Source organism: Myxocyprinus asiaticus, chromosome 50 (genome assembly GCF_019703515.2).
Source record: "Myxocyprinus asiaticus isolate MX2 ecotype Aquarium Trade chromosome 50, UBuf_Myxa_2, whole genome shotgun sequence".
NCBI lineage: Eukaryota > Metazoa > Chordata > Actinopteri > Cypriniformes > Catostomidae > Myxocyprinus > Myxocyprinus asiaticus.
The window spans coordinates 1,704,996-1,729,217 of record NC_059393.1 but is presented as its reverse complement, the minus strand read 5'-3'; the positions used below and the strand labels follow the sequence as shown (position 1 = coordinate 1,729,217).

The 24,222-nt window shown below is 36.7% G+C and overlaps 1 protein-coding gene across 1 annotated transcript; it reads right to left on the bottom strand.

Annotated features, from left to right (window-relative positions):
• Positions 1–116: 116 nt before the first annotated feature.
• LOC127438690 (methylcrotonoyl-CoA carboxylase subunit alpha, mitochondrial-like) lies at positions 117–23,970 on the bottom strand. Its single transcript, XM_051694460.1, has 19 exons — positions 23,676–23,970; positions 23,091–23,134; positions 22,811–22,944; positions 22,555–22,650; positions 22,324–22,445; positions 15,441–15,588; positions 15,216–15,337; positions 14,949–15,060; positions 13,227–13,308; positions 12,915–13,042; positions 11,972–12,155; positions 8,702–8,811; positions 8,054–8,270; positions 5,649–5,735; positions 3,643–3,692; positions 3,292–3,429; positions 3,085–3,192; positions 1,382–1,453; positions 117–1,300 (listed from the first exon to the last, which is right to left on the bottom strand). The coding sequence occupies exons 1-19, from the start codon at positions 23,729–23,731 to the stop codon at positions 1,178–1,180; spliced, it is 2,133 nt and encodes a 710-aa protein (XP_051550420.1). The 5' UTR covers positions 23,732–23,970; the 3' UTR covers positions 117–1,177.
• Positions 23,971–24,222: the final 252 nt, after the last annotated feature.

Genomic DNA, 24,222 nt, shown 5'->3' with positions numbered 1-24,222 from the left:
ATTCCACAGTGTAAGCTTTAAGAAAAAAGAAAAAAAAATCACAGAAATTTCATTGTCATTACTGTGCATGTCGTCTGCATTTGCAATGCCTCTCAAGATTTTGTATTGGTTACAAAAGATACCACTGAATGCACATTTAAGAGTTGCCCAACCTTGCACAAGAAGTATTATTCAAATGAGCAGTAATATTGATGGGTGGAACATTAGAAGGCCTGTTACAGTAGCTCTAGAGATGATCGAAAACTGTTTTAACCAGGCCTGGAAAGCAGTGGGGACCCTGTTCTTACCGAGGGGGAAAAAAATTTATTAAAAACTATGCTTACAGGATTTGAAGGGATTACTTAAATCATCAGATTTTGTTGCAAACAGTGACAGCACAAGAAAGGGAAAGTATAGGAACTCTAAATATTTTGCCACATTTATAAATTAGTTCATTATGATTTGAAAACACAGAACTGCATAGAAAAAAACCACTATCCTTTAATGATCATGGTTACAAAGGATCTGAGATATGAGGTTTCCTTCAGTAGTCAAACCAGAATCAATGCACCTTATCACACAAACAATAAAATGCTTCTAGAAAAAGATTTTCATTTTGATAAGTATGGCACCTTCAACAAATGTTTGAAATTGTGCATTATACCTACAGAACAAGATTAGTCTTGTTAAACTGATCAAAGTTTTCTGTATTCTAACTTGTGTTAAAAAATAATTGTAGCTTGAGTGAACAACCATGTCACAGTTGAGTGGGTTGATTTTGTTGAAATGGAAATCCTTGTACACTTAAAAGTGGGAGATGGAGTGCAAGTCCACAGTCACCCTGTGGTTAACCGGGAAAGTGGAAAATGTATTTAAAAAAGTGGACATCCAGGAAAATGAGGCAAACCCATTACTGGAACGAAAGAACCATGGAAACAGAAACAAAGAAATAATACAAAGATATTTGGGAGAAAGTTACACAAGACAGTAGGTACTTCTTGTGTTCTTAGATAAGCCATAAAGGTGGAATTACTAGCCTAAATTTCATTTCAAAGGCAAAAGTTTGGAGTTTCACAAGTCAAACCATGAGGTCTCCCAAACTAATGTGTAGTGCTTCTTCAAGATCTCGTAACGAGCAGTAACTTGCCGATGGTCCAAATTCAGAGTGTTAGCCCATCATTTTTACTGTCACACTGGGTTACTCTGCTCCAGCTCCTTCATCTTCCTCCATCTCTACCAGCGCTGCATGGCGGTTCGCCTGTGAGCCCTCTTTGAAGAACACCTTCTTGATGATGCCTGCTTTGGGTGCACGGATGGTGTGCTGACCAGAAAGAGAAGTGGTCAGATGTAGTTGTAGTGAGGATTAGAAAAAGCACTAAGTGAGAAAGTGACCGAGTCTCACCTCCATTTTCATGGCATTCATCACCATTAATGGATCTCCTTTCTGGACTAAGTCTCCAACCTTGATTAGCACCTACAAATAAAGTGCAAGATCAATGAATCTAAACTCTCACTGAAATAATGCAATACTTAGATGAATACTGGCACTAGTTAAATAAGTAAGATTAAAGCTGAAGAGTGCAATTTCTTGCCACAGAGACAGCGTTTACATTTTTTGAGAAAATTAACCTACAAATGGCTTACTTACAGTAGTCTCTGCATATTACGCTGGGAAATGAGAACATTTTTTAACCCTTTTGTTGTACTAACACCTTTTGTGTTCTCGATCAAAAATGACCGGCCCACTGAGATTGTATATAAATCTCTCATATTGCATATACTATCCAAGACATTCCATTAGATCTTTTAATCAACTTCTTTTTTAGTAATTAAGACAGGTTTTGTACCCCTTTTTTGAACATATTTAAAAATATAGATATAGATATAGATAGATAGAATGATTCATTGAACTGAGCTTAAACCAGGCCAGTGGGGGTCAATCCCTGCAGAAAAAAATAATAATAATTACATACTAAATTAATAACCTCTTGCTTGATCTGAACAAAATCTGTCATTTTAAAGCTTAGAATCTGGACTTTACGATGCATATCGCTGATCCTTGCAATTATTAAATAACGGTGAACTGTTTCATTCTCACCTTTTTCAAATTTGTGATCACAACAATTATCTTCAGAGTTGGTAAAACTATAAAAAAGATGAGCCATGTGTTATATATCGTTGGAAAGTTCTCAATTAGTAGAATGCAATGAGCAAATTTATTTCACTCAGAGGCCAAACTGCAGTGAGTATTAGTGTATGAAATTCCCACAGACACATAAATATGTATAATAAACAGGAGTGGTTTTTTGTCACATTTTTCCTTATTACTTCCTGAAACATTTAACGTAGACAATGACATATCATGACTTACAGCAGACTATGCCGATTCAAACGAGCCCAAACACAACATGATATGATCAGCAGATCTTGAAATATTCCTCAAAGAGTGTACATGGAAAGATTATGCACAAAAGGGCGCTCACCACTCTTTGTGTGTATGTTTTGTTTTGTGTGTGTGCACATGTCTGAGGACTTTGTGTATGGAAACACACATCCACATATGTGCTCATCTAAAGGATTGGGATGCTCCTGAACACTTAATATGTTTGTATTTTGTGGTCTAATCTATTCATTTCCAATGGCTGGTCACGTTTGACCGGGAACACAACAAGTGTAACAAAATGAAATAAAACATCTAAAATGTAAAGAAAATGGTCCAAATTGTTGTGTTTTTTTCAGATACCATATGTGAACAAAGTCAAGGAATTTTATTCCAATTGGATTAGGTAAAAAAAAAAAAAGTAGTTCGGGTCAAAATGACCAGGGCTGCGTTTCCCAAAAGCACCGCAAGCTTAAGTTGATCGTAGAGACCATATGCGCCATAGGCTTACGATGCTTTTGAAAAATGCAGCCCAGTACACAACATAAGGGTTAATGCAGAAAACGATACATACTTTAGCATTAAATTATGGATAGTATGCAAACTGAGATTAAGCCACAGACTTTGGAATAGCATACTACCTCGCATACTTGCCTGCTATTCATACTATTTTTGCTGTATCTCTTTAGTATTCAATATGCTATTTCAATAATAGCTTTACTTACCTTTTCAATAGTGCCTGTCATGGGTGCAACAGCGCCCCTCTGTGCACTGGAGGCAGTAACGCCAGCCAGGAACTTGGGCACAGGGATGTCCACCTGGGCATGTCCCTCCTAAAAGTGACATCAAAACAAATCAGACCATAAACAGACCGTCTTCAGTCATTACATATCAAAGAATGATTCAACAGAGTTGAATCAAACAATACTTACCATAGAGAAGATGTGTATGGTGTTGTCCAGAATGACTAGTTTGGGTCGGGATAGTACTCCATTGACAGAGCAGCGCAGGTAGGTCACGTCTCCCTCCAACTGAAGCCCTCCAGACACATGGAACACTTCACCTCCAGTCTGACAATGAATCCCCCAGGAAAATTCATATTTTTATTTTTTAGTTTATAATACAATCATTGATTATGCTTTTACACTAAAATCTCTACTCCATGTCCAACACCTCAAACATATTTTTTTTTGATTCGACAATGCAGCTTTGCATGTCCAAAATAGTTCCACATAAGGGGTCATATGTCCAGACAACATTTTAGTGTGAAAATTTAAATTTACCTCCATACTGTACGTCCCATCTGGGTGGTATGTAACAGCTAGTGCCACTTCTGTTAAAAACAAAATATGGAATAACATTTGTTAAACCTCATCATGTTTCACCCCAAAATCGAAAGATTACATTTTGCATTAAGAAAATGAAAGATATTTTTAGATTGCCACATTTTTGTGATCAAACTCCCCCACCAAATTCTAAATTACCATAATGTGAAAAAATGATATATTATTTTAAATTGTAAAGTATTGTTTAAGTATACATCATGGTAGTATTTGTTGTTCTGCCTGTGGGTTATTAAGTGTCAACTCAACCAGAAATCCTCAAAACTTTTCTTTCAAAATGTTTTTATATATATATATATATATATATATTTTTTTTTTTTTTTTTTTTACTGGTGAAAAAGTAATGACCAAAGGCAAAACATGAAATATTTACTGAGTAATCCATTATTTTGTAGAAGGGGTTGGGGGTCAAAATGGTTTTGGGGCAAAACTACAGGTACAAAATATAAGTATTTGTATAGAGATAGACAGGTCTGTTACTAAAATTAGTTGACTTTCACTCACTGTTTCATTATCTACCAATGGTAAGTCCAAAATTTGAAGAAAAAAAAAACAAATTTGAGTTTTTCCAAAGTTTGAGAGCCTATAACACTAGAAGTATTCAAGATATCTTAATATCCTTTTAGATTCTGATTCTGAACAAACTTTCCTTTATGTATGTACATTTTTAAGGCCCTATAAGGTTAAATCCCAGAGATATGGGGCTCTCAATGTGGCTCCATTTGTAAATTGTAAAATTGATATGTCCAGCAAGTATGTGAATAAATAAAGGTACATTTCTAGTTTTAATATTACTTGTACTTCAGACCTTTGTTTGCTGGACAAGAAAGATTTCGACCATTGAAAATGTAACAATTTACAGATGGAGCCATATTGAGAGCCCCATATCTCTGGGATTTTACCATGTAGGGTCTTAAAAATGTTGATACAAAAACAAAAAAGAATGTAAAAGGATATTAAGATATCTTGAATACGTCTAGTGTTACAGGTACTCCAACTTTGGAAAAACAACACCAAAAGAGATTTTTCTCATTTTTTGACACACTATTGGTAGATAATGAAACAAGGAGTGATGAAGTCAACTGATTTTAGTAACAGGCCTGCCTATCTCTGTGTAAAATAAAATAATGACACTGCCACCTTTTTAAGGATATTTGTTGACCTGTAATTCTGCTCCAAAATCAAAGGCAAAAATTGTCATTTACATTTTGCGGTGAAATATGATCCAGACATTTCTTCCACATCCACTCTGCTGGGCTTACCATAGAAAATCTATTTAAGGACTGTTCCACCCAAACCCTCATTCGCTATGATAAATGGAGTCTCATTAGAGCTCATATATAATGCAGAGGAACTGTTGCTATTTAAGGAGCATGAACTCATTGTCTTGACATGTAGAAGAATGATCACATATGCCGTCTATTAATAAGCACTTTGATCAGGAATGCATACATAATAATATTCATGTCAACTGATCGTCTGGAACTTCTGATCACAGCAACAATTACAGGATACTGATGACTTTAGACATAATCATGATTAACTGGGAAAAGCTTGACCCCTGAACTGTCAGCAAAATCTTGTGACATTTATGTGAATACTAATGCACTAAAGAAATCATAAATATGTAAAACCAAATTAAAAATGATCATCAATCAACTTACCCTCGTGTCATTCCAAACCAAAGTCACATGGGTTTGAAACGATATGAGGGCGGGTAAATAATGACTTTGAGCTAATCGTTTATTAAAGTCAGCTCTGTGATAATCTTCAAGAGTAATTCTAGAATGCAGAATGTTGTAGGTCAGTGTTCTTGTAGTTTCCTCGTGTAGAACTCGTCTCCTAAAGCAATCATTCAGAATCAAAGCGTGTTGACAGGAGCTGGTTCGGGCTGGCATCACATCACAGCGTTTGGTTTGTGTGTTTATTAGAGCGTGAACACTTACTGTTGTCCCCTCGCCGCAGTGTCAGGTTCCTGCAGTGCACAACATTGAGTCGTCTCCCGTTACTGGACGCAAATGGCGAGTACACGTCTGCAAGAGGAAGCCACTGGTTAACAAGCTCATAACACAATTAACGAAAACTACAGTTACTGTGCACTTTTTGTAAACACACTATCAGTCTAACGTTTGGACACACTTGACTGAATATATGTTTCTAATAATCTTATTCTTTTGATCTAAAGGCTTCTACTTAAAAGCTGAAAACAAATTTGTTTTGTAAACAAATGTATTCGTGCCTAGTTTTTTTTTTTTTTTTTTTTTTCACAGAACTTTTGTGAAGTGAAGAAAAAGTTGCTAACAAGTGTCCAGCATATTTGTGAATTCCTTCAATTCTGTTTAAAATATTGATATTTTTCGGTCATTACAAAATTCCAAAATTTCTACATTCTAAAATGTGGAAAAGTCATAATACATAATGAGTTGGTGTTTTCAAATGTTGTCTACACTAAATATCATATACATCATATATGAAATGTAATATCAAAAGCGATAAATAAAATTAAACAAACACTTAATTTTACACAACATTTACTCAAAATTCACCGGAAGACATCTGAAAGCAGAATATGTGCAGCATTCACTGACAAAAATTGCAGGTAGATGTAGGAACTGAAACAATTGTTAATCTCAAAATGATCAAATATCATCAAATAATCAGCCTGGCCAACATATTTGTCTGTCATTTGGTTTTCCAGGGTTCACTACAGTATTTGGATGATTCTTCAACTTCTGTTACATATCACTGTTTATTCTAGAGAGTTAAGTCTGGGATAATGTACCAACAGGGTGATCAGGTCTTGTATCAGCCTGAAGAGGTTTATTTTGCGATAACAACCAGCTGACTGTATATTATTTTGCTTATTACATGGCTACTAACCAAATAAATAAATACATGGACATGAAATATTGATTTGCGTTAAAATCATGTTATTCTGTGTGAAGAAATAAATCGCTGAACAGCTGGAATCCACCTTTGGTTAGTTCTGTTGGTGTTTATTTTGTACTTAATGACTGACTCCACATTATCCTGCTTATTACAAGACTATTTACCAAATAAATAAATGCACATGGAACATTGAATTGAGCTCAAATTATTTTATTAGCTTCCTTGAAGAGATCACACAGTGATCCGAGAAGTATTAAAGATCGCTCGAAATACCCAGATAACCAGCCTAATATGTGGATGTGCGGTTGTTACTCAGAGATATCAGACCGCTAGATGGCGCCATTGATCAATAGCCTAGTTTCCATCCACTTTTCACGCTATTCTGTTTTCGGTAAAGTGAAAATGCATAAAAAAAAATGTTTGCAAAATTTGCCGTCTTCTGCCTGTACACTGCCTCTCATGATATGAGATATTTGTGTTGGCACTCCTGGAAGTGTCATGTTTGCAGATCGGATCTATATGCCATTAAGACCAATCCATAATCACATACAATATATTGGCTATGATTAACACAGGGTAACGATTGGGGTAAATTCTGTCATGTGATACTACATTTTTGAGTTAATGCCAATTTTCTCGACAAAAAGTGTTTCTAAACCAGTTTTTCGCAACATCTGAAGTATCGACAGTGTTTATGCGCTAGAGTTAAACGGAAAAATATTATGTCGACACTTGTGAAATTTCAGCGATAATTTGCGTTTCCATCGGCTTTATTTTGATACGCTTCCATCCTTGGATGGAAACGTAGTTAATCAGAATCGAGTTTTCCAGAGAGCTGTGTAAAAGGTCTCATTAAAGCATTTTGTAATGTATTAGTGACTACTAACAATGTTCAACAGTGTCTGTCCATGCATAAAAGGAGATTTCTGTCATTTTTTTCCAGAAGTCATTTCTAGCACATCTCATATTCTGTTTTGTTAAATAGAATTCTGTGCTGGAAATGACATTTTTATTTGTAAAAAAAAAAAAAAAGTCAGACTCCAATTTTTGTCAAAATTGTTTTGACTCCACAACTATGGGACAGTCGAAATTTTTGAAAAATGTATAAAAATCATTTTCACACATTAAATATTGAAATTGTTTTTTATTTCACTCTTTGCTTAGATGATCATAGTTTTAAACATGCAATCATTTGTATGTTTATAACGGATTTTCATAATTTAATATTGAAAGTCTTGGTCTGGGACAAGGCTAAAATAGTTAAATTTGAAAAGTACACAAAATAAACGATGAAGTCCTAGTAAAAAGTTTCCAAGTCAGTTTTAATAAGACCTTCATATAGCAAAAATAAAAGTTGAAATCAGTTTGTTTTAATAAAAATCAACCGCTGGAACATGAAAGTGCTTAAGATGAAGAAACACACATTTATATATAACTTTGAGAGTATAGACTCAATTCTCACCGTTGGACTGGTTCCTGTACTTCTGTGTGTGCTGTTGTTCTTGTAGCAGCAGACCCAGAGCCGCCTGACACAGCACCTCTCCAGACGGGCTCTGAGGTGCGGGGAACAGCTCATCATAGTGCTGCGGGATGAAACTGGTGTGAACATTCCCCGCTTCAAACTCGGGATGCCCCGAAAGACTCAATAAAAACTCAATGTTGGTGTTGAGACCCACAATCTGAGAGAGAAGAGACATCAGAGTGAAATCTTACTATACACAACATCAAACATTCGACCTTACTTAATAAATCTCTCTCATCTTGCACATTATTCCAAGTAATCTCTCATTAAAATGCAATAAAAGAGCTCCAGCTCTGAAACAACTCTCCTTTCCTGCTGATGTTATCAAGGCAGTGTGGGCAGGGCAAAATAATATCAACCAATAATATTATAGCTCACTTTTCATGATCAAATCAAATCCAGATGAATGAAATCAAGTCCCACCCTACATTATTTCCAGCTGAATATTCCTTTATCATTTGGAAATATGTCACACATTACAGCAGTTTAAAGTGTTGTGATGGTTTATGGTTATAACTGTCATGAGAGTTTACTGTTATTAAAGTTTATACGATGAGTTCAGTCTTATGGTGGAGAATGTGTGCTTACATTATACTGTCGTAGGCAGTATCGGAGTCTCTTTAGAGCAGCGGAGCGATCTTCACCCCAAACCACCAGTTTAGCAATCATTGGGTCATAGTGAGCAGACACCTCATCGCCTTACACAGCACAGACACACACATACAGCAGATATAAACCAAATCAGAAACCATTCTCACGTCTAGAGTGACAATTCATGTGTGGGAAATGACTTAAGACCTTTAATGGTAATGTGGTCTATTTCACCCCAAAATCCAAGAAAATATATTTTGCTGAAAGAAAATGAAGCCAATGTTAGGATTATTAAGATTTGCATTGCCACAATATTTTCATTACAATTCAGCATCTGGATGAATGAATAGATAGAATACATTCAGAATAAATAGTTGTAAAATCAAAATATAGAGCTGTAAAAATGAATATATAATTGTAAATCTGAATAGAACATTATAATCAGAAAATATAAGACTGAATAAATAGTTGTAAATCCTCAATGTAAATATGAGATATTCTGAATATAGTTATAAATCCTGAACATATTCAGTAATTATAATTTCTAATACATAGATATAAATCTGAATATATTTGTATAATTCTGAATATATAGTGATAAATCTAGATATAAACTTGTAAATCTGAATATATCGTTTTAAAACATGAATTTATCATTACAATTCTGAATATACAGCTCATCCGGAAAGTATTCACAGCGCTTCACTTTTTCCACATTCTGTTATGTTACAGCCTTATTCCAAAATGGATTAAATTCATTATTTTCCTCAAAATTCTACAAACAATACCCCATAATGACAACGTGAAAGAAGTTTGTTTGAAATCTTTGCAAATGTATTAAAAATAAAAAACCAAACAAAAAAAATCACATGTTCATAAGTATTCACAGCCTTTGCCATGACACTCAAAATTGAGCTCAGGTGCATCCTGTTTCCACTGATCATCCTTGAGATGTTTCTACAACTTGACTGGAGTCCACCTGTGGTAAATTCAGTTGATTGGACATGATTTGGAAAGGCACACACCTGTCTATATAAGGTCCCACAGTTAACAGTGCATGTCAGAGCACAAACCAAGCCATGAAGTCCAAGGAATTGCCTGTAGACCTCCGAGACAGGATTGTATCGAGGCACAGATCTGGGGAAGGGTACAGAAACGTTTCTGTGGCATTGAAGGTCCCAATGAGCACAGTGGCCTCCATCATCCGTAAATGGAAGAAGTTTGGAACCACTAGGACTCTTCCTAGAGCTGGCCGCCTGACCAAACTGAGCGATCGGGGGAGAAGGGCCTTAGTCAGGGAGGTGACCAAGAACCCGATGGTCACTCTGACAGAGCTCCAGCATTTCTCTGTGGAGAGAGGGGAACCTTCCAGAAGAACAACCATCTCTGCAGCACTCCACCAATCAGGCCTGTATGGTAGAGTGGCCAGACGGAAGCCACTCCTCAGTAAAAGGCACATGACAGCCCGCCTGGAGTTTGCCAAAAGGCACCTGAAGGACTCTCAGACCATGAGAAACAAAGATTGAACTCTTTGGCCTGAATGGCAAGCATCATGTCTGGAGGAAACCAGGCACCGCTCATCACCTGGCCAATATCATCCCTACAGTGAAGCATGGTGGTGGCAGCATCATGCTCTGGGGATGTTTTTCAGCGGCAGGAACTGGGAGACTAGTCAGGATTGAGGGAAAGATGAATGCAGCAATGTACAGAGACATCCTTGATGAAAACCTGCTCTGGACCTCAGACTGGGGCGAAGGTTCATCTTCCAACAGGACAATGACCCTAAGCACACAGCCAAAATAACAAAGGAGTGGCTCCGGGACAACTCTGTGAATGTCCTTGAGTGGCCCAGCCAGAGTCCAGACTTGAACCCGATTGAACATCTCTGGAGAGATCTGAAAATGGCTGTGCACCGACGCTCTCCATCCAACTTGATGGAGCTTGAGAGGTCCTGCAAAGAAGAATGGGAGAAACTGCCCAAAAATAGGTGTGCCAAGCTTGTAGCATCATACTCGAAAAGACTTGAGGCTGTAATTGGTGCCAAAGGTGCTTCAACGAAGTATTGAGCAAAGGCTGTGAATACTTATGTACATGTGATTTTATTTTTTGCCCATTTTTTATTTTTAATACATTTTCAAAGATTTCAAACAAACTTCTTTCACGTTGTCATTATGGGGTATTGTTTGTAGAATTTTGAGGAAAATAATGAATTTAATCCATTTTGGAATAAGGCTGTAACATAACAAAATGTGGAAAAAGTGAAGCGCTGTGAATACTTTCCGGATGCACTGTATAGTTGTTTGTTTTTTAACTCCATTGAAGCTGGCATGGAGTTAAAAAAACAAACAACTATATATTCAGAATATATCTTCATGGCGAGAACCAGGTTAAAATAATAATAAAAGTAAAACTAAATAGGATGTTTAAGATTACCAGAATATATACTTGTAAATCTGAATATACTGTATAGTTATAAATCCTGAACACTGAGGGGCCTGGGTAGCTCAGCAAGTAGCTCTTGAGTCGTGAGTTCAAATCCAGGGAGTGCTGAGTGACTCCAGCAAGGTCTCCTAAGCAACCAAATTGGTCCGGTTGCTAGGGAGGGTAGAGTCACATGGGGTAACCTCCTCGTGGTCGTGATTAGTGTTTCTCGCTCTCAATGTGGCGCGTGGTAATTTGTGCATGGATTGCGGAGAGTAGCATGAGCCTCCACATGCTGTGAGTCTCCGCGGTCATGCACATCGGGTCACGTGATAAGATGCGCGGATTGACGGTCTCAGAAGCGGAGGCAACTGAGACTTGTCCTCCACCACCCGGATTGAGGTGAGTAACCGCGCCACCATGAGGACCAACTAAATAGTGGGAACTGGGCATTCCAAATTGGGAGAAAAGGGGATAAAAAAAAAAATACATAAAAAAATAAAATACATCCTGAACATTTAGTTAAAAATTGGATTATATTAATATAAATCTAAATATATTTTTATAATTCTGAATATATAGTTGTCTAACCCTAAAAGACAGATAGACAAATAAACAGAGACAGACAGACAGAAAGACAGACAAATAGACAGACAGATAAATGACAGACTGAAAGACAGACAAATAGACAGACAGATAAATAGACAAACAGACAGACAAAAAGACAGACAGTTTTCCCCATTTGACTGAGGTGAAATACACCCCTGACATGTCTTTGTGACATTCACCTGTAAAAGTGCAAGTAAATGTGACACTATGCAAATAATGTGGTGAAATGACAAGCACCTTCTCGAACCCCTGTCTCGATTCGTGTGCTCTGATCTCCCTGAGGGGTGGACAGATGAAGCAGTGGTCCTGCTCCGGGGAGGAAGTTATTACTGGGGTCTTCAGCATAAATTCTGGCTTCAAAAGAGTGACCCCTCAACACAATCTGCTCCTGAGTAAGGGGCAACCTCTCGCCCGCTGCCACCTGATGGGCAAAGCCACCACATAACATCAGTGCAACCTCAGATTCATAACCGCTAATTCATATAAAAAAATTCTTAATCTGAATTAATTGAATAGTTAAATGCTTCTGTGAATATGTAAAAAAAAGGAAAAAGAAAATCTGAAATAATTGTGACCCCTTGTGGACAACTCTATTACAGCATTCTATTCATTTAATGACATTTTTTTTTATTTTATTTTTTTTTTATGAATAAGACCTGATATACAATAAACAACAAGTATGCAAGATTAATTTTTCAGCCTATTCCAGTTATATCTGCCTCCTGTCTTGTAACACTTTTCGAAACACTAAACAAACAGGTGTCAAAAGCGTGGAGGAGTCCAATCCGGCAGTGGGATGATTTGAGGATAAATAAAATAGGTAAATATTCTAAAAACATGTGTGATAATTTATTATTTCAGTATTATATATTCTGTATACTCTTTTATGCTTGCATCATAAAGTGGTACAACCTTTCCTTTGTGTGCAGGATTTGGCATTTGTGGTCATTTTATTCCAATGGTTTTACTGCAAATATTATGGTTAAAGTATGGTGACTGTAACAAAACCATGGTTAATTTTTATAATGGATGGATGAAGCTTTTGCAAGGGACCGCAAAACTATTCCCGAAAATAAATTCCCTCCTTGACTTTAGGGGCTCCTATTAATGCACCCGCAAAATGAGTTGCCATGCTACATCCTGGCCTGTAGAGGGTGCTGTTGAGTCTCATATGTCTCACCCTCAGCTGCCACTCCACCAGATCAGTTCCTGTGATCATCTCGGACACTGGATGCTCCACCTGCAGTCGTGTGTTCATCTCCATGAAGTAGAAATTGTGCTGCGCGTCCATGATGAATTCCACTGTGCCTGTAACAATTAAACAGTCATAAACAGTTTGCAATACACAGAACCTTCTTGACTTTCTATAAACGTTGGTAATGGTAGAACATTATTTTCATGCACGATGTTTAAAATGATCTTATTCATGCTTATTCATGAGACAATGATGTCGCACATAAATGACATCATCACAGGACCTCACAATCATCACCTGCTCCCACATAGTTGACGGCTTTAGCCGCCCGCACTGCTGCCTCCCCGAGTCGCCGCCTGACCTCAGGACCAATGTCTGGCTGTGATCAAACAAACAGGAGAGACAGTCTAATTGTTACCTAAGTGAATTTTAAGACAGAAAAGGACAAAATTAAAGGGATAGTTCATCCAAAAATGATTCTGTCATTTACTCACACTCATTTTGTTCTAAAATGTACAGTATGTAGTATGAAGAATCTTTACGCAGCTCTTCATTCACATGACTTGTGCACTGATGTCATACGATAGCTTTTTTTTTTTTTTTTTTTAAGTAGTTATTCACTGATACACTGTAAACCCTAATGTTGTCATTACTGGAAAAATCTAATTGCCTTGATTAAATGTCATTAAATTAATGTCATTAGATTAAATGTAAACGTTTTGGGCTCATAACTCAAATATCTAAGTTTCCTGAAATTATTTTTCTTAAAAATCCATAGACTTAAGGTTAAGCGTTAATAACTCAAAACTACTGAGTACAAAATTGAATCAATGGGGAATACCCACAACACATTGCGCTTTATTTAATTATGTTTCCTTGGTCAAAGGGAACGTATGAGGGCATTTAAATAGCTGTTATTAAGAATTCATAGAGATTTTAGTTCTTTTGTGGTTTTATGTTGTTTTGTCGGTGTGATGTCACCATTAGGGTAATCTGTGTCTCTTTAGGTCAAGTTGGACTCTGTTAACACTTTCAGTTCTCCGACAGGCATCAATGCATTTATGTGGTGAAATACTGCAAGTTTATTTAATGACTACCCTAGAATCAGTTATAATCTACATTACTTATAATGTATTATTGGACAATCTAAATTTGAGTCCATTGAATTAAAATTATTCCATTGGAACAACAACATTTAAATAGCAAATGTGAGTTAAGTCTACTTGCATCTAGTTACCATAACATAAATAGTTCAAGTTCATTCTATATGGACACCAAGTTAAGTGAACTTAATTACACGTTTTATAATTCCATTACTCAATTCAACTGAGTCAACTTAATAGGGTTTGCAGGATAATCTTCACGTCCATTGAGCTGTTAACTCGAGAACATCTGGGAATGAATCAGTGACTTGATGAATTGTTCTTTTGAGACAACTCTTTTCAATGAACTGGTTGTTTCAGTTCACAAATCTGACTGAAGTCATATGGACTTTTTTGGTGGTGGTGGTGTTTTGTTTTTGTTTTTTCATTTTTTGGAGCTTAAAAAGAATGTTGTATTTAATACAAGTTAAGCTGAATCGACAGCATTTGTGAATATGTTGATTACTACAAAACATAATTTAAACTTTTCACGTATATTAAAATAAAAAGCGAAAATCGCAATTACAGTAAGACACTTACAATGGAAGTGAATGGGGCCAGTCCATAACATTTTATTACACACAGTTTCAAAAGTACAGAACATTCCTTTAACAGATGTGCTCACTACGAACTGTTACTTTAAGAGTAAAAAATTCAGGTAAAAAAAAAAAAAAAAAGAACTTAAAAAGAGCATAAGAGCATGTGGTTTGGAACGATATGAGAGTGAGTAAATGATGACAGAATTTTCATTTTAGAGTGAACCATTCCTTTAAATTGCCATTCAAATTATAGCAGACATAATAAAATTGCACATTTGCATATTTTATCACCAAGACATATAATAAACTCAGAAGCAAAGCAGGAGTGTGATTCTTACCCCTGGAGCTTCTTCTATGATCTTCTGGTGTCGTCTCTGAACACTACAGTCTCTCTCAAAGAGATATACTGCATTACCATACTGATCACCAAACACCTGCACCTCCACGTGTCTAACGCAACAACACACACACACACACACACACACACACACACACACACACACACACACCCACATCATACAGGATGACATCAGAGGAAACATTTTCATTTTTGGGTGAACTATCCCTTTAAATAATGTGTACTGAGAATGGTAAATGAGACAGACCTGGGGTTCTCCACAAACTTCTCTATCAGCATGACATCATCATTGAATGATTTGCGGGCCTCTCTCCTTGCAGACTCAAGCTGTTCATGGAAATCTGCTTCAGTGTGTGCAATTCTCATTCCCTGTGTGAGTCAATGAAGAGAGGCTTCAGGAAACTCTATTAAAAGGTGGAACTCTGGGGCAAATCATTAAATTACAGAAATGTTTAGTGAAATTCCAGCTCACTTTCCCACCGCCACCACGAACAGCTTTGATCATCACAGGGTAACCAATCCTCGCTGCCTCGCTTTGAAGCTTCTCATCTGATTGGTCCTCTCCATGGTAACCCTCAATGATAGGCACGCCAGCAGCTGACATAATGTGTTTAGATGTGCTACAACAAACAACAAATGAGTATTTTATTTCAAAACTAGAGAAGAGAAGTTCAAGACAAACTGAAAAATGTAAAATAGTTTTAAAAAGACTTAAATATGAATGGATGGATCCATGTTATAATGGTTGCTAGGCAGTTGCTGGGGTGTTGAGGGTGGTTACAAGGGAGGTATTAGGGTGTTCTAGGTATTTTCTAGGGCAATACTAGGTGGTTGCTGGGGTAATGCAAGAACATTGTTAGAGGTGTTATAGTTGGTTGCTAGGCAGTTGCTAGGGTGTTGAGAGTGGTTGCTAGGGAGTTTTTAGGGTGTTCAGGATGGTTGCAAGGGCATTTCTAGCTGGTTTCTGGGGCATTGCTATAGCGTTGTTAGGTTTTTACTAGGGTAAAAATCCTACTAGGGTTGCTAGGGTGTTATTAGGCTCTTCAGGGTGGTTGCTAGGGCATTGCTAGATCGTTGCTGGGGAATTGCAAGAGCATTGATAAGTGGAATGAAATAATATACTTTATTGTTCCCCTGGGAAAATTCGGTTTGGACTCAATGTTTCTTGCTTCCAAAACACCCGCTAAAATTTATAATCATCCATATGATATAAAATTATAATACTATACAGTACCAACACACAATATAAACACCCAATACAAATAACTTCCAGTATATTCAAGAATTATCATTAAGAATTCTGACTGATACAGGCACAAATGAGTTCTTTAACCCATTTAATTTGTATCCTGGAAATCTATAATGCCTAGAATGTAAAAGTTTTTTGCTAGGGTGTTCTGGGTGGTTGCTAGGCAGTTGCTAGGTTGTTGGGGTGATTGCTAGAGTTTTCAGGGTGTTCAGGGTGGTTGCAAGGCCATTTCTAGGTGGTTGCTTGGGCTTTGCTAGAGCGTTGTTTGGTATTTGTTAGGGTATTCTGAGTGGTTGCTAGGGTGTTGTTGGGTCTTTGCTAGGTAGTTATTATGGTGTTCTGGGTGGTTGCTGGGCAACTGCAAGAGCATTGTTTGCTAGGGTGTTTTGGGTGGTTGCTAGGCAGTTGAGGGTGGTTGCTAAGGACTTATTAGGGTATTAATCTGTGGTTGCTAAGGCATTGCAACAGTGTTGTAAAGTGGTTGCAAGGGAGGTATTAGGGTGTTCCAGATGGTTTCTAAGGAATTGCTTGTTGGTTGTTGGTGTATTGCTAGAGTGTTGTTAGAGGTGTTCTAGGTGGTTGTTTGGCAGTTGCTAGGGTGTTGAAGGTAGTTGCTAGGCAGTCATTAGGGTGATCAGGATGGTTGCTAGCGCACTTCTAGGTGATTGCTGGAGCATTGCTACTGTTTTTTTAGGTGTTTGCTAGGGTGTTCTGGGTGGTTGCTAGGCAGTTGCTAGAGTATTGATGGTGTTTGCTAGGGAGATATTTGCAGATGCTAGGATATTCAACACCCTAGCAACTGCTAAGCAACCACCTAGAACAAAACTAGCAATATGCCAGCAACCACCTAGCAATGCCTTAACCATCCAGAACACCCTAACACCACCCTAATACCGTGAAAATGGAAAGTAAAGTAAAAAAGAGACAAGGTAGACGTAAAGAGGCCAGCAACATGCCTTGAAGTGAGGCCACGGAACTTTTGAAAATTCTGAAAGAAGAAATAGTGGACTTCAGAAAAGATTTCCAAGACTTCTCAAAGGACACCAAGTGGGAAATGACTGAGTTAAGAACAGATGTAGGTAATGAAGGGAATTGACAGAGAAATGTAAAGACATCTACAGTTAACGGACCAAAGAATTGCCAAGGTCGAGGAGAGAGCGTTAAGTTTTCTCCTACGTCAAAATAAAATGCTGCGGGAGAAGACCGACTATTTAGAAAACAAATCTCGGCAAAACAATATATGGATCCATCTAATTAAAGAAGGGAGTGAAGGCAGCGATATCATGGGATTCGTCAAGAGATCTTTCAAAGAAGCATGCAGCATTACTGAACAGCTAACAACAGTACAAGCGCACTGTACCTTCTTGAAGAAAACTCCCAATATGAATACACATCCAAGATCCATTGTAGTCCGATTCCTGACGTGGAATATGAAACAGAACGTACTGAGGGCTGCATGGGCAAAAAGAGAGATCACATATGAGGGTACTAGTGTATATTTGGACCAGGATCTTGCAGCAAAAATACAAGAACAATGAAACGCGCTTAGCTGAATCCGCAAAAAGTGGCAAGAAAAGCAACTCAAGTCCCATATTCAATATCAAGTCAGATTAAAAATATTTTGGGTAGAAGGTGAACAGGTTTCCGACAACGTGCAGATAGTGGCCAAAGAGTACAATAAACAATTTCCTGAGGAGATAAGAAATGAAATGAGGCGAGAGGAAGGAGCTCACGTGAGTCACTCGTCTAGATGGTTACCTAAACTACAACAGTCCTTGAAGTCTACTGGATGGAATAAAAGGCAATGCAGTCACTCCCATAGAGATCCGGTTGATGAGGAGAATTATTTTCTAAAGGCCCTGGAGGAAGCAACTGGGTGTAGATGATGAAACAGCTATGAAGGTACAAATCTAATCCTTCATTTCAGTCTATAGGAGAGAAGAGGGGAATTAATTGACTTTAATTTGATATTTGATGATATGTCATTTTGGAATTATGATTATGAAGAATTATAAATACTGATGGAGAAAGTCAATATGTATGTATGTACTGTATGTGTATGCATTTATTATTATTATTATTATTGTTGTCTTTCTTTAATTGAATTGAAAAAAGAAAGAAGAATTAGCCTGAATTTTAATGGAACAGAAGAAGTTAATGTATATGAAAAACTATTGGATCTGTGCTAAAGGAGATACTGTATATTTAACCCCTAGTTTTCTGTAATTTAGGTTATAACAAATGGGGATGTAGAAATAATTATTATATATAGTTAAAAAAAACACCATTCATTGGTAGGGGCATAAATGGATAGAGAAGCTGGAGGCCACTCTTTCCAGAATGGTGGAATATTCTGGATAACATTGGGCAACCTTGTGAAGGATACCACTATTGGAAGTTTACCTTTAGGAGTTTTTGGATATTTTTCTTTCTTATGCACATTTTGGGATTATTTAGTTTCTTGTGTTTTTGTTTGTTTGTTAGTTTGTTTTTTCGTTGCTAAAACAATGATGGTACATGGAACAGAGGAGAAGAGATTGATGATAAATAATAAAGTGGTAAGAAAGGTTTTTGATGTATGAAAAATATGAAAATATGAAGGGATATGGAAGGAATATATTGAAGAGGTTAATAAGGGGAAAAAACTAAATAAATGGGCGAATTTAGAATAATGACTCTAAATACAAAACAACCCAATAAAAAGAAAACAGTCCAGAAACTTAAGAGAGATTGAGGGGAAATTATATTTTTACAAAAAACACATTTAAATAGAGGGGAACACATAAAATGAGAAAAGTTAGCTTCAGCAAGTATTTGCATCATCATTTACATCCGCTAAACAAGGAGTAGCAATACTAATCAAAAAACATTTGAGTTTTAGAAAAGAACTTTGCAAGACAGATAAAGAGGGAAGATACGTGTTGGTGAGAGGGGATACAGAAGGAACATTTTTACCTTTGTTAAATGTATATAATCCACCTGGAGAACAAGTTGAATTTTTAAAGAAGATCTTATCTATGATCTATGTAACAGAGGCAAAGGGGATAATTATTATGGGCGGATAACTATTATTACATCAAGGGGCGCAACACTTCTGTGCCAGGCACAGGTTGAACTGGGTTTGATGGATGTGTGGCGCCTCATGTACACAAATGTTACAAATTTTAGCTATTATTCTGAAGCTCATAATGTTTATTCCAGGTTAGATTATAGTTTTATGTTTAAGACTAATGTATTAAGGGTGAAAAGATGTGAGATTTTACCAGTAACTTTAGTAGATCATGCAGCAGTTATAATGGAAATTCATTTTCGGTATACACAAGTGACTTCAGTAAGGAGGTTTAATAATTCTCTTCTAAGAGATATCATTTTTAAAGATAGAATAATACAGAGTATTGAAAATTATTTTTCAAAGAATTAATAATGGAGACGTGACACCAATTATACTGTGGAGCCTGCTATGGTTACTGTGAGAGGAGAAATAACAGCATATGCATCATGGAAAAAGAAACAAGGACAGAGGGAGAAATTGAATTTAGAAAAAACTATTAAAAAAATTACAGGAAGTGCATGAGAAAAATAAAAACAAAGAAGTCTATAAAGAGTTAAAGGCTGAGGAGGCATTAGATAAAATTGCAATAGACATTGAAAAGAATCTTATGCTCACTAGACAGAAATATTATGATAATAGTTAGTGCAAAATCTTTAAAACTGTTAGCATTTAAATAAAAAACAAAAAGAAAAGGCCATTATAACTATCATAAGGGATGAGGGTTCTATAGAATGGAAGGGAAAGATGGCAATAGCATTATGTTTTAGGAATTATCAGACTCTTAATAAACCAGAGATATCACAGATCGATATAAATAGAATTAAACAGTATTTAGATTATTTAAATCTCCCTACAGTTACAAGCCAACAAAATAAAGACTTAGTTCATCCAATAACTGAGACAGAGATTTTAGCTGTAATTAAAAAGAGCAAAATGGAAAAAGTCCCGGAAATGATGGTTTCACAAATTAGTTTTATATAGAATTTCATGAACTGCTATCTCCAATATTACGTGAAATTTTTAATTGTATCCTAGAAAAAGGTGAGTGGCCACAGACGTGGAATTCATCAATTATATCGGTTATATTAAAAGAAGGAAAGGACCCCACTCAATGTTCATCATACAGACCAATATCGCTTTTAAACGTAGATTAACAGCTTTTAACATAAATAATAGCTACAAGAGTCTCTAATATAATTCCAAATATAGTACATTTTGATCAAACAAGATTTGTAAAAAAAAAAACATTTATTGTTTGATAATGTGTGATGAACGCTTAATCTTATCAATCATGCAACAAAAACTAAACAAGTATTAATATTGACCTTAGATGCTGAAAAGGCTTTTGATAGGGTGATATGGCCCTTTATATTTGAAACATGTGAGGCATTTGGTTTTAACCACAAGTTTATTAATTTGATTTAGAAAAATATTAATATATTAATAGTATAATTTTAAGTGTAATTGAACAAAAATAAGGTACTTAGGAGTGATTATCCCAAATAGCCTAGATGCTTTGTACAATCTTATTTATGGCACATTAGAAAATTAAATAAGACAGGATGTTAAAAGATGGAAAATACTATCATTGTCCTTACTAGAGAAAATAAATACAAATCAAAATGAATATCCTCCCAAATTGTTTGTTTTTGTTTCAAAACTTACCAACATATATAAATTCCAAGAGTTTTAATAAGTGGCACAGCCTTTTTACAAAGATTATATGGGATGAAAAGAAACCAAAAGTAAAACTTAAAAGTTTTTCAACAAAAAAAAGAAATGGGTGGACTGGCAGTACCCAATCTGGCAAATTATTATTATTATTATTATGCATCACAGATCAAGCCAGTCTTGATGTGGATGCATAATGATATCAATTCAAAGTGGAAGAATATGGAAAACTGGGTTGGTGGAAGCAATCAGTACATTGACATTCATTGTAATATATTAAATTAAAGGGTAAGTGGGAGGACAGAAAAATGTGTAGTCGAATGGAATTGCTTTAGCATGTCCTTTATTTATTTAATTATTATTGTTATATGTCTTTTTTCTTTTTTTTCTTCTCTTTCTCCGGGTTTAAGCTTTTACGCATGTATGCATTATTGAATTGGAATAAAATTGTGAGATATACAGTATGTATGTGTTTATGTGTATATGTGCATACAAAGTGCTAACATACATATGCACTTGTATAGACACAATAAAGTAAAAAAAAATAAACAAATAATACCTCCCTAGTGACCACTTAACAACACTGTAGCAATGGCCTGGTAATTCCCAAGCAACTACTGAGAAACCACCCCGAACACCTATAACAACACTCTAGCAATATGCCAGCAGCCAACTATCAATGCCTTAGCAACCATCCAGAACATCCTACCTCCCTAGCATCCTCTTACCAACACTGTAGCAATGCCCCAGCAACGGACTAGTAATGCCCTAGCAACCACCCAGAACACCCTGATAACTCCCTAGCAACTGCCTTGCAACCACCCAGAACACCCTAGCAAACACTCTTACCTTTTGGTAGACATTATAGAGTTCCACGATGCAAAATAAATAGGTTAAATAATTCATTGGGCCTGCACCAGTCACTAGGGTGTTAGTAGGGTGATAAGGATGGTTGCTTGGGCACTTCTAGATGGTTGCTGGAGCATTCCTAGAGTGTTTTTAGGTGTTTGCTAGGGTGTTCTGGGTGGTTGCTTGGACATAGCTAGGTGGTTAATGGGGCATTGCTTGAGCATTGTTATGTGTTTGCTAAGGTGTTCTGTGTGGTTGCTAGGCAGTTGCTAGGGTGTTAAGGGTGGGTGTCAGGGAGCTATTAGGGTGTTCTGTGTGGTTGCTAGCTAATAGCTAGGGTGTTGAGGGTCTTGCTAGGGAGTTATTAGGGTGTTCTGGGTGGTTGCTAGGGCATTGCAAGGTAGCTGATAAGGTGCTCTTTGTGGTTGCTAGGCCAGTACTGGGTGTTGGTATGTATTTGCTACACAGATAACTAGTTGTTTTTGCAAATGTTTTTCACGACTCAAGTTTAAACCTCAAACATTTTGAGTGTACCTCTTGATTCCCATGTCGCGAATGGCAGATGAAGGTGGGCCGATGAAGATGATGCCCTCCTGTTTGCACAGTTCAGCAAACTCTGTGTTTTCAGACAGGAAACCGTATCCAGGATGCACCGCCTTAACAAATAAAGAGAAAGCATTAAAAGAGTTTAGCAAGATATTCCCAAAATAAAGATGATTGACCTCTTGACCACCTTAAAAAAAGCAGCAGTAAAAGATGACGTACTTGTGCAGAGGATTTCTTAGCCACATCCAGGATCTTGTTCATGCACAGGTAACTTTGCTGTGACGCTGCAAGTCCAATATGATACGCCTCATCTGCCTATGATTGAATATGACAATAAAATATAATTGTATGACTATTGTATATCTGTCCATCCAGCTGCATAACATATCCATGGACTTCCATCAAGGTTAAAATTTATACGGATGTATAAGGGAGTGTAAATGTTCTCATAATTCTCAAAAGTGTTTTTCCTCACCATGGCCACATGCATGGAATGTCTGTCTGCATCACTGTACACTGCAACAGAGCGAACGCCCATTTTCTTAGCTGTCCGAATCACCCTGCAAGCTATCTCACCTCTGTTTGCAATGAGGACTTTCTCAATCCTGCCTGCACGTAGTTATTAAAAAAAAAAAAAAAAAAAACAATACACAAGATTTTCTCAAACATGTGAGTGAAGGACCAAAGCATAGTATTAGTTCTATTGCCTCCTTATGAAAATCCCTCAATATGAACATAATAACATGAGAGCTTACCCAGTGTAGCATGTCTGACAGATCCTTTGGTCCAGATCAGTTTCCTACAATCAAGAGAGCATGAGATCGGATCACATGACTGCATCTGACTCATGAAATGTAAAAAATAAATAAATAAATAAATAAATCTGAACTGAGTCAATGTGTGTACTCCTGTCAAGGGCAAATACACCCTCAGGGGTGACCTCCCTATTTATTTTAAAACTATGCACACTGATCTTTAAATAAGTCTTGAAATCTGCGTAGCAACCCAGTATTACTGAATCAGATACAGTAAAACATATGTCATATATAAATATGATCAATATTCAGATTAAATGTAACCTTGCATATATGCTTTAACAACTCTATCTGATACAGTATATTGTTTGTCATCGGCATTTTTAAAGCTGTTCGTGTAAAAAAATTCGAAGACAAAACGTTTTAATTTTAAAGACAGAAATATTACAATATCCATCTTTATTGAAATTATCTGATTTGGTAAATAAGTGCACGTTCTCAAACCCCAGCTGATTTCCATAGTCAAACTTGGAAGAAAACGCATATTTTGCTTAGTATTATAAATGTATGTATCTTGTAACTTACAGTAGATGTTTGTTTATAGTTGTGTTGATTTGAGTTGTCAGAATTACTGAAGCCATGATCACCGGTTTAGCATAAATCAGCTTTTCCTAAACGAGTCCTGCTATAAAAGCAGCGCATTTAACACATATATGTCAGTGATTTTACAGCTCCGCCATCATGGAATGAATCTGTAGTTTACGAACAGTAATTCTCAGTTTAGGTGTAACTGTTACACTATTAAACCTAATTTATATTGTTATAGTAGTAGTGCTAAGTGTAGCCGCAACTGCTTGCTAATTAAATTTGTCCTGTTCACGTCGCCGTATTTGCAGCAGCCAATCAGAATAAAGAGATTGGAGGCGGGGACTGACGCGTTTATGACGTGATCATGGGATATGTAGTATTTCAAGATGACACTGGCTGTGTCTCGTTTAGAAGGCTGCGTCCTCCGGATGTCGCATTTGTCGGCTGCATACGTCATCGAGGCTGTCTCGTTTCAAAAAAGCGAGTAGAACACTTCGAATGCAGCCTTCGAATGTGACCTTATTTCATGGGAATTCGGAGGATA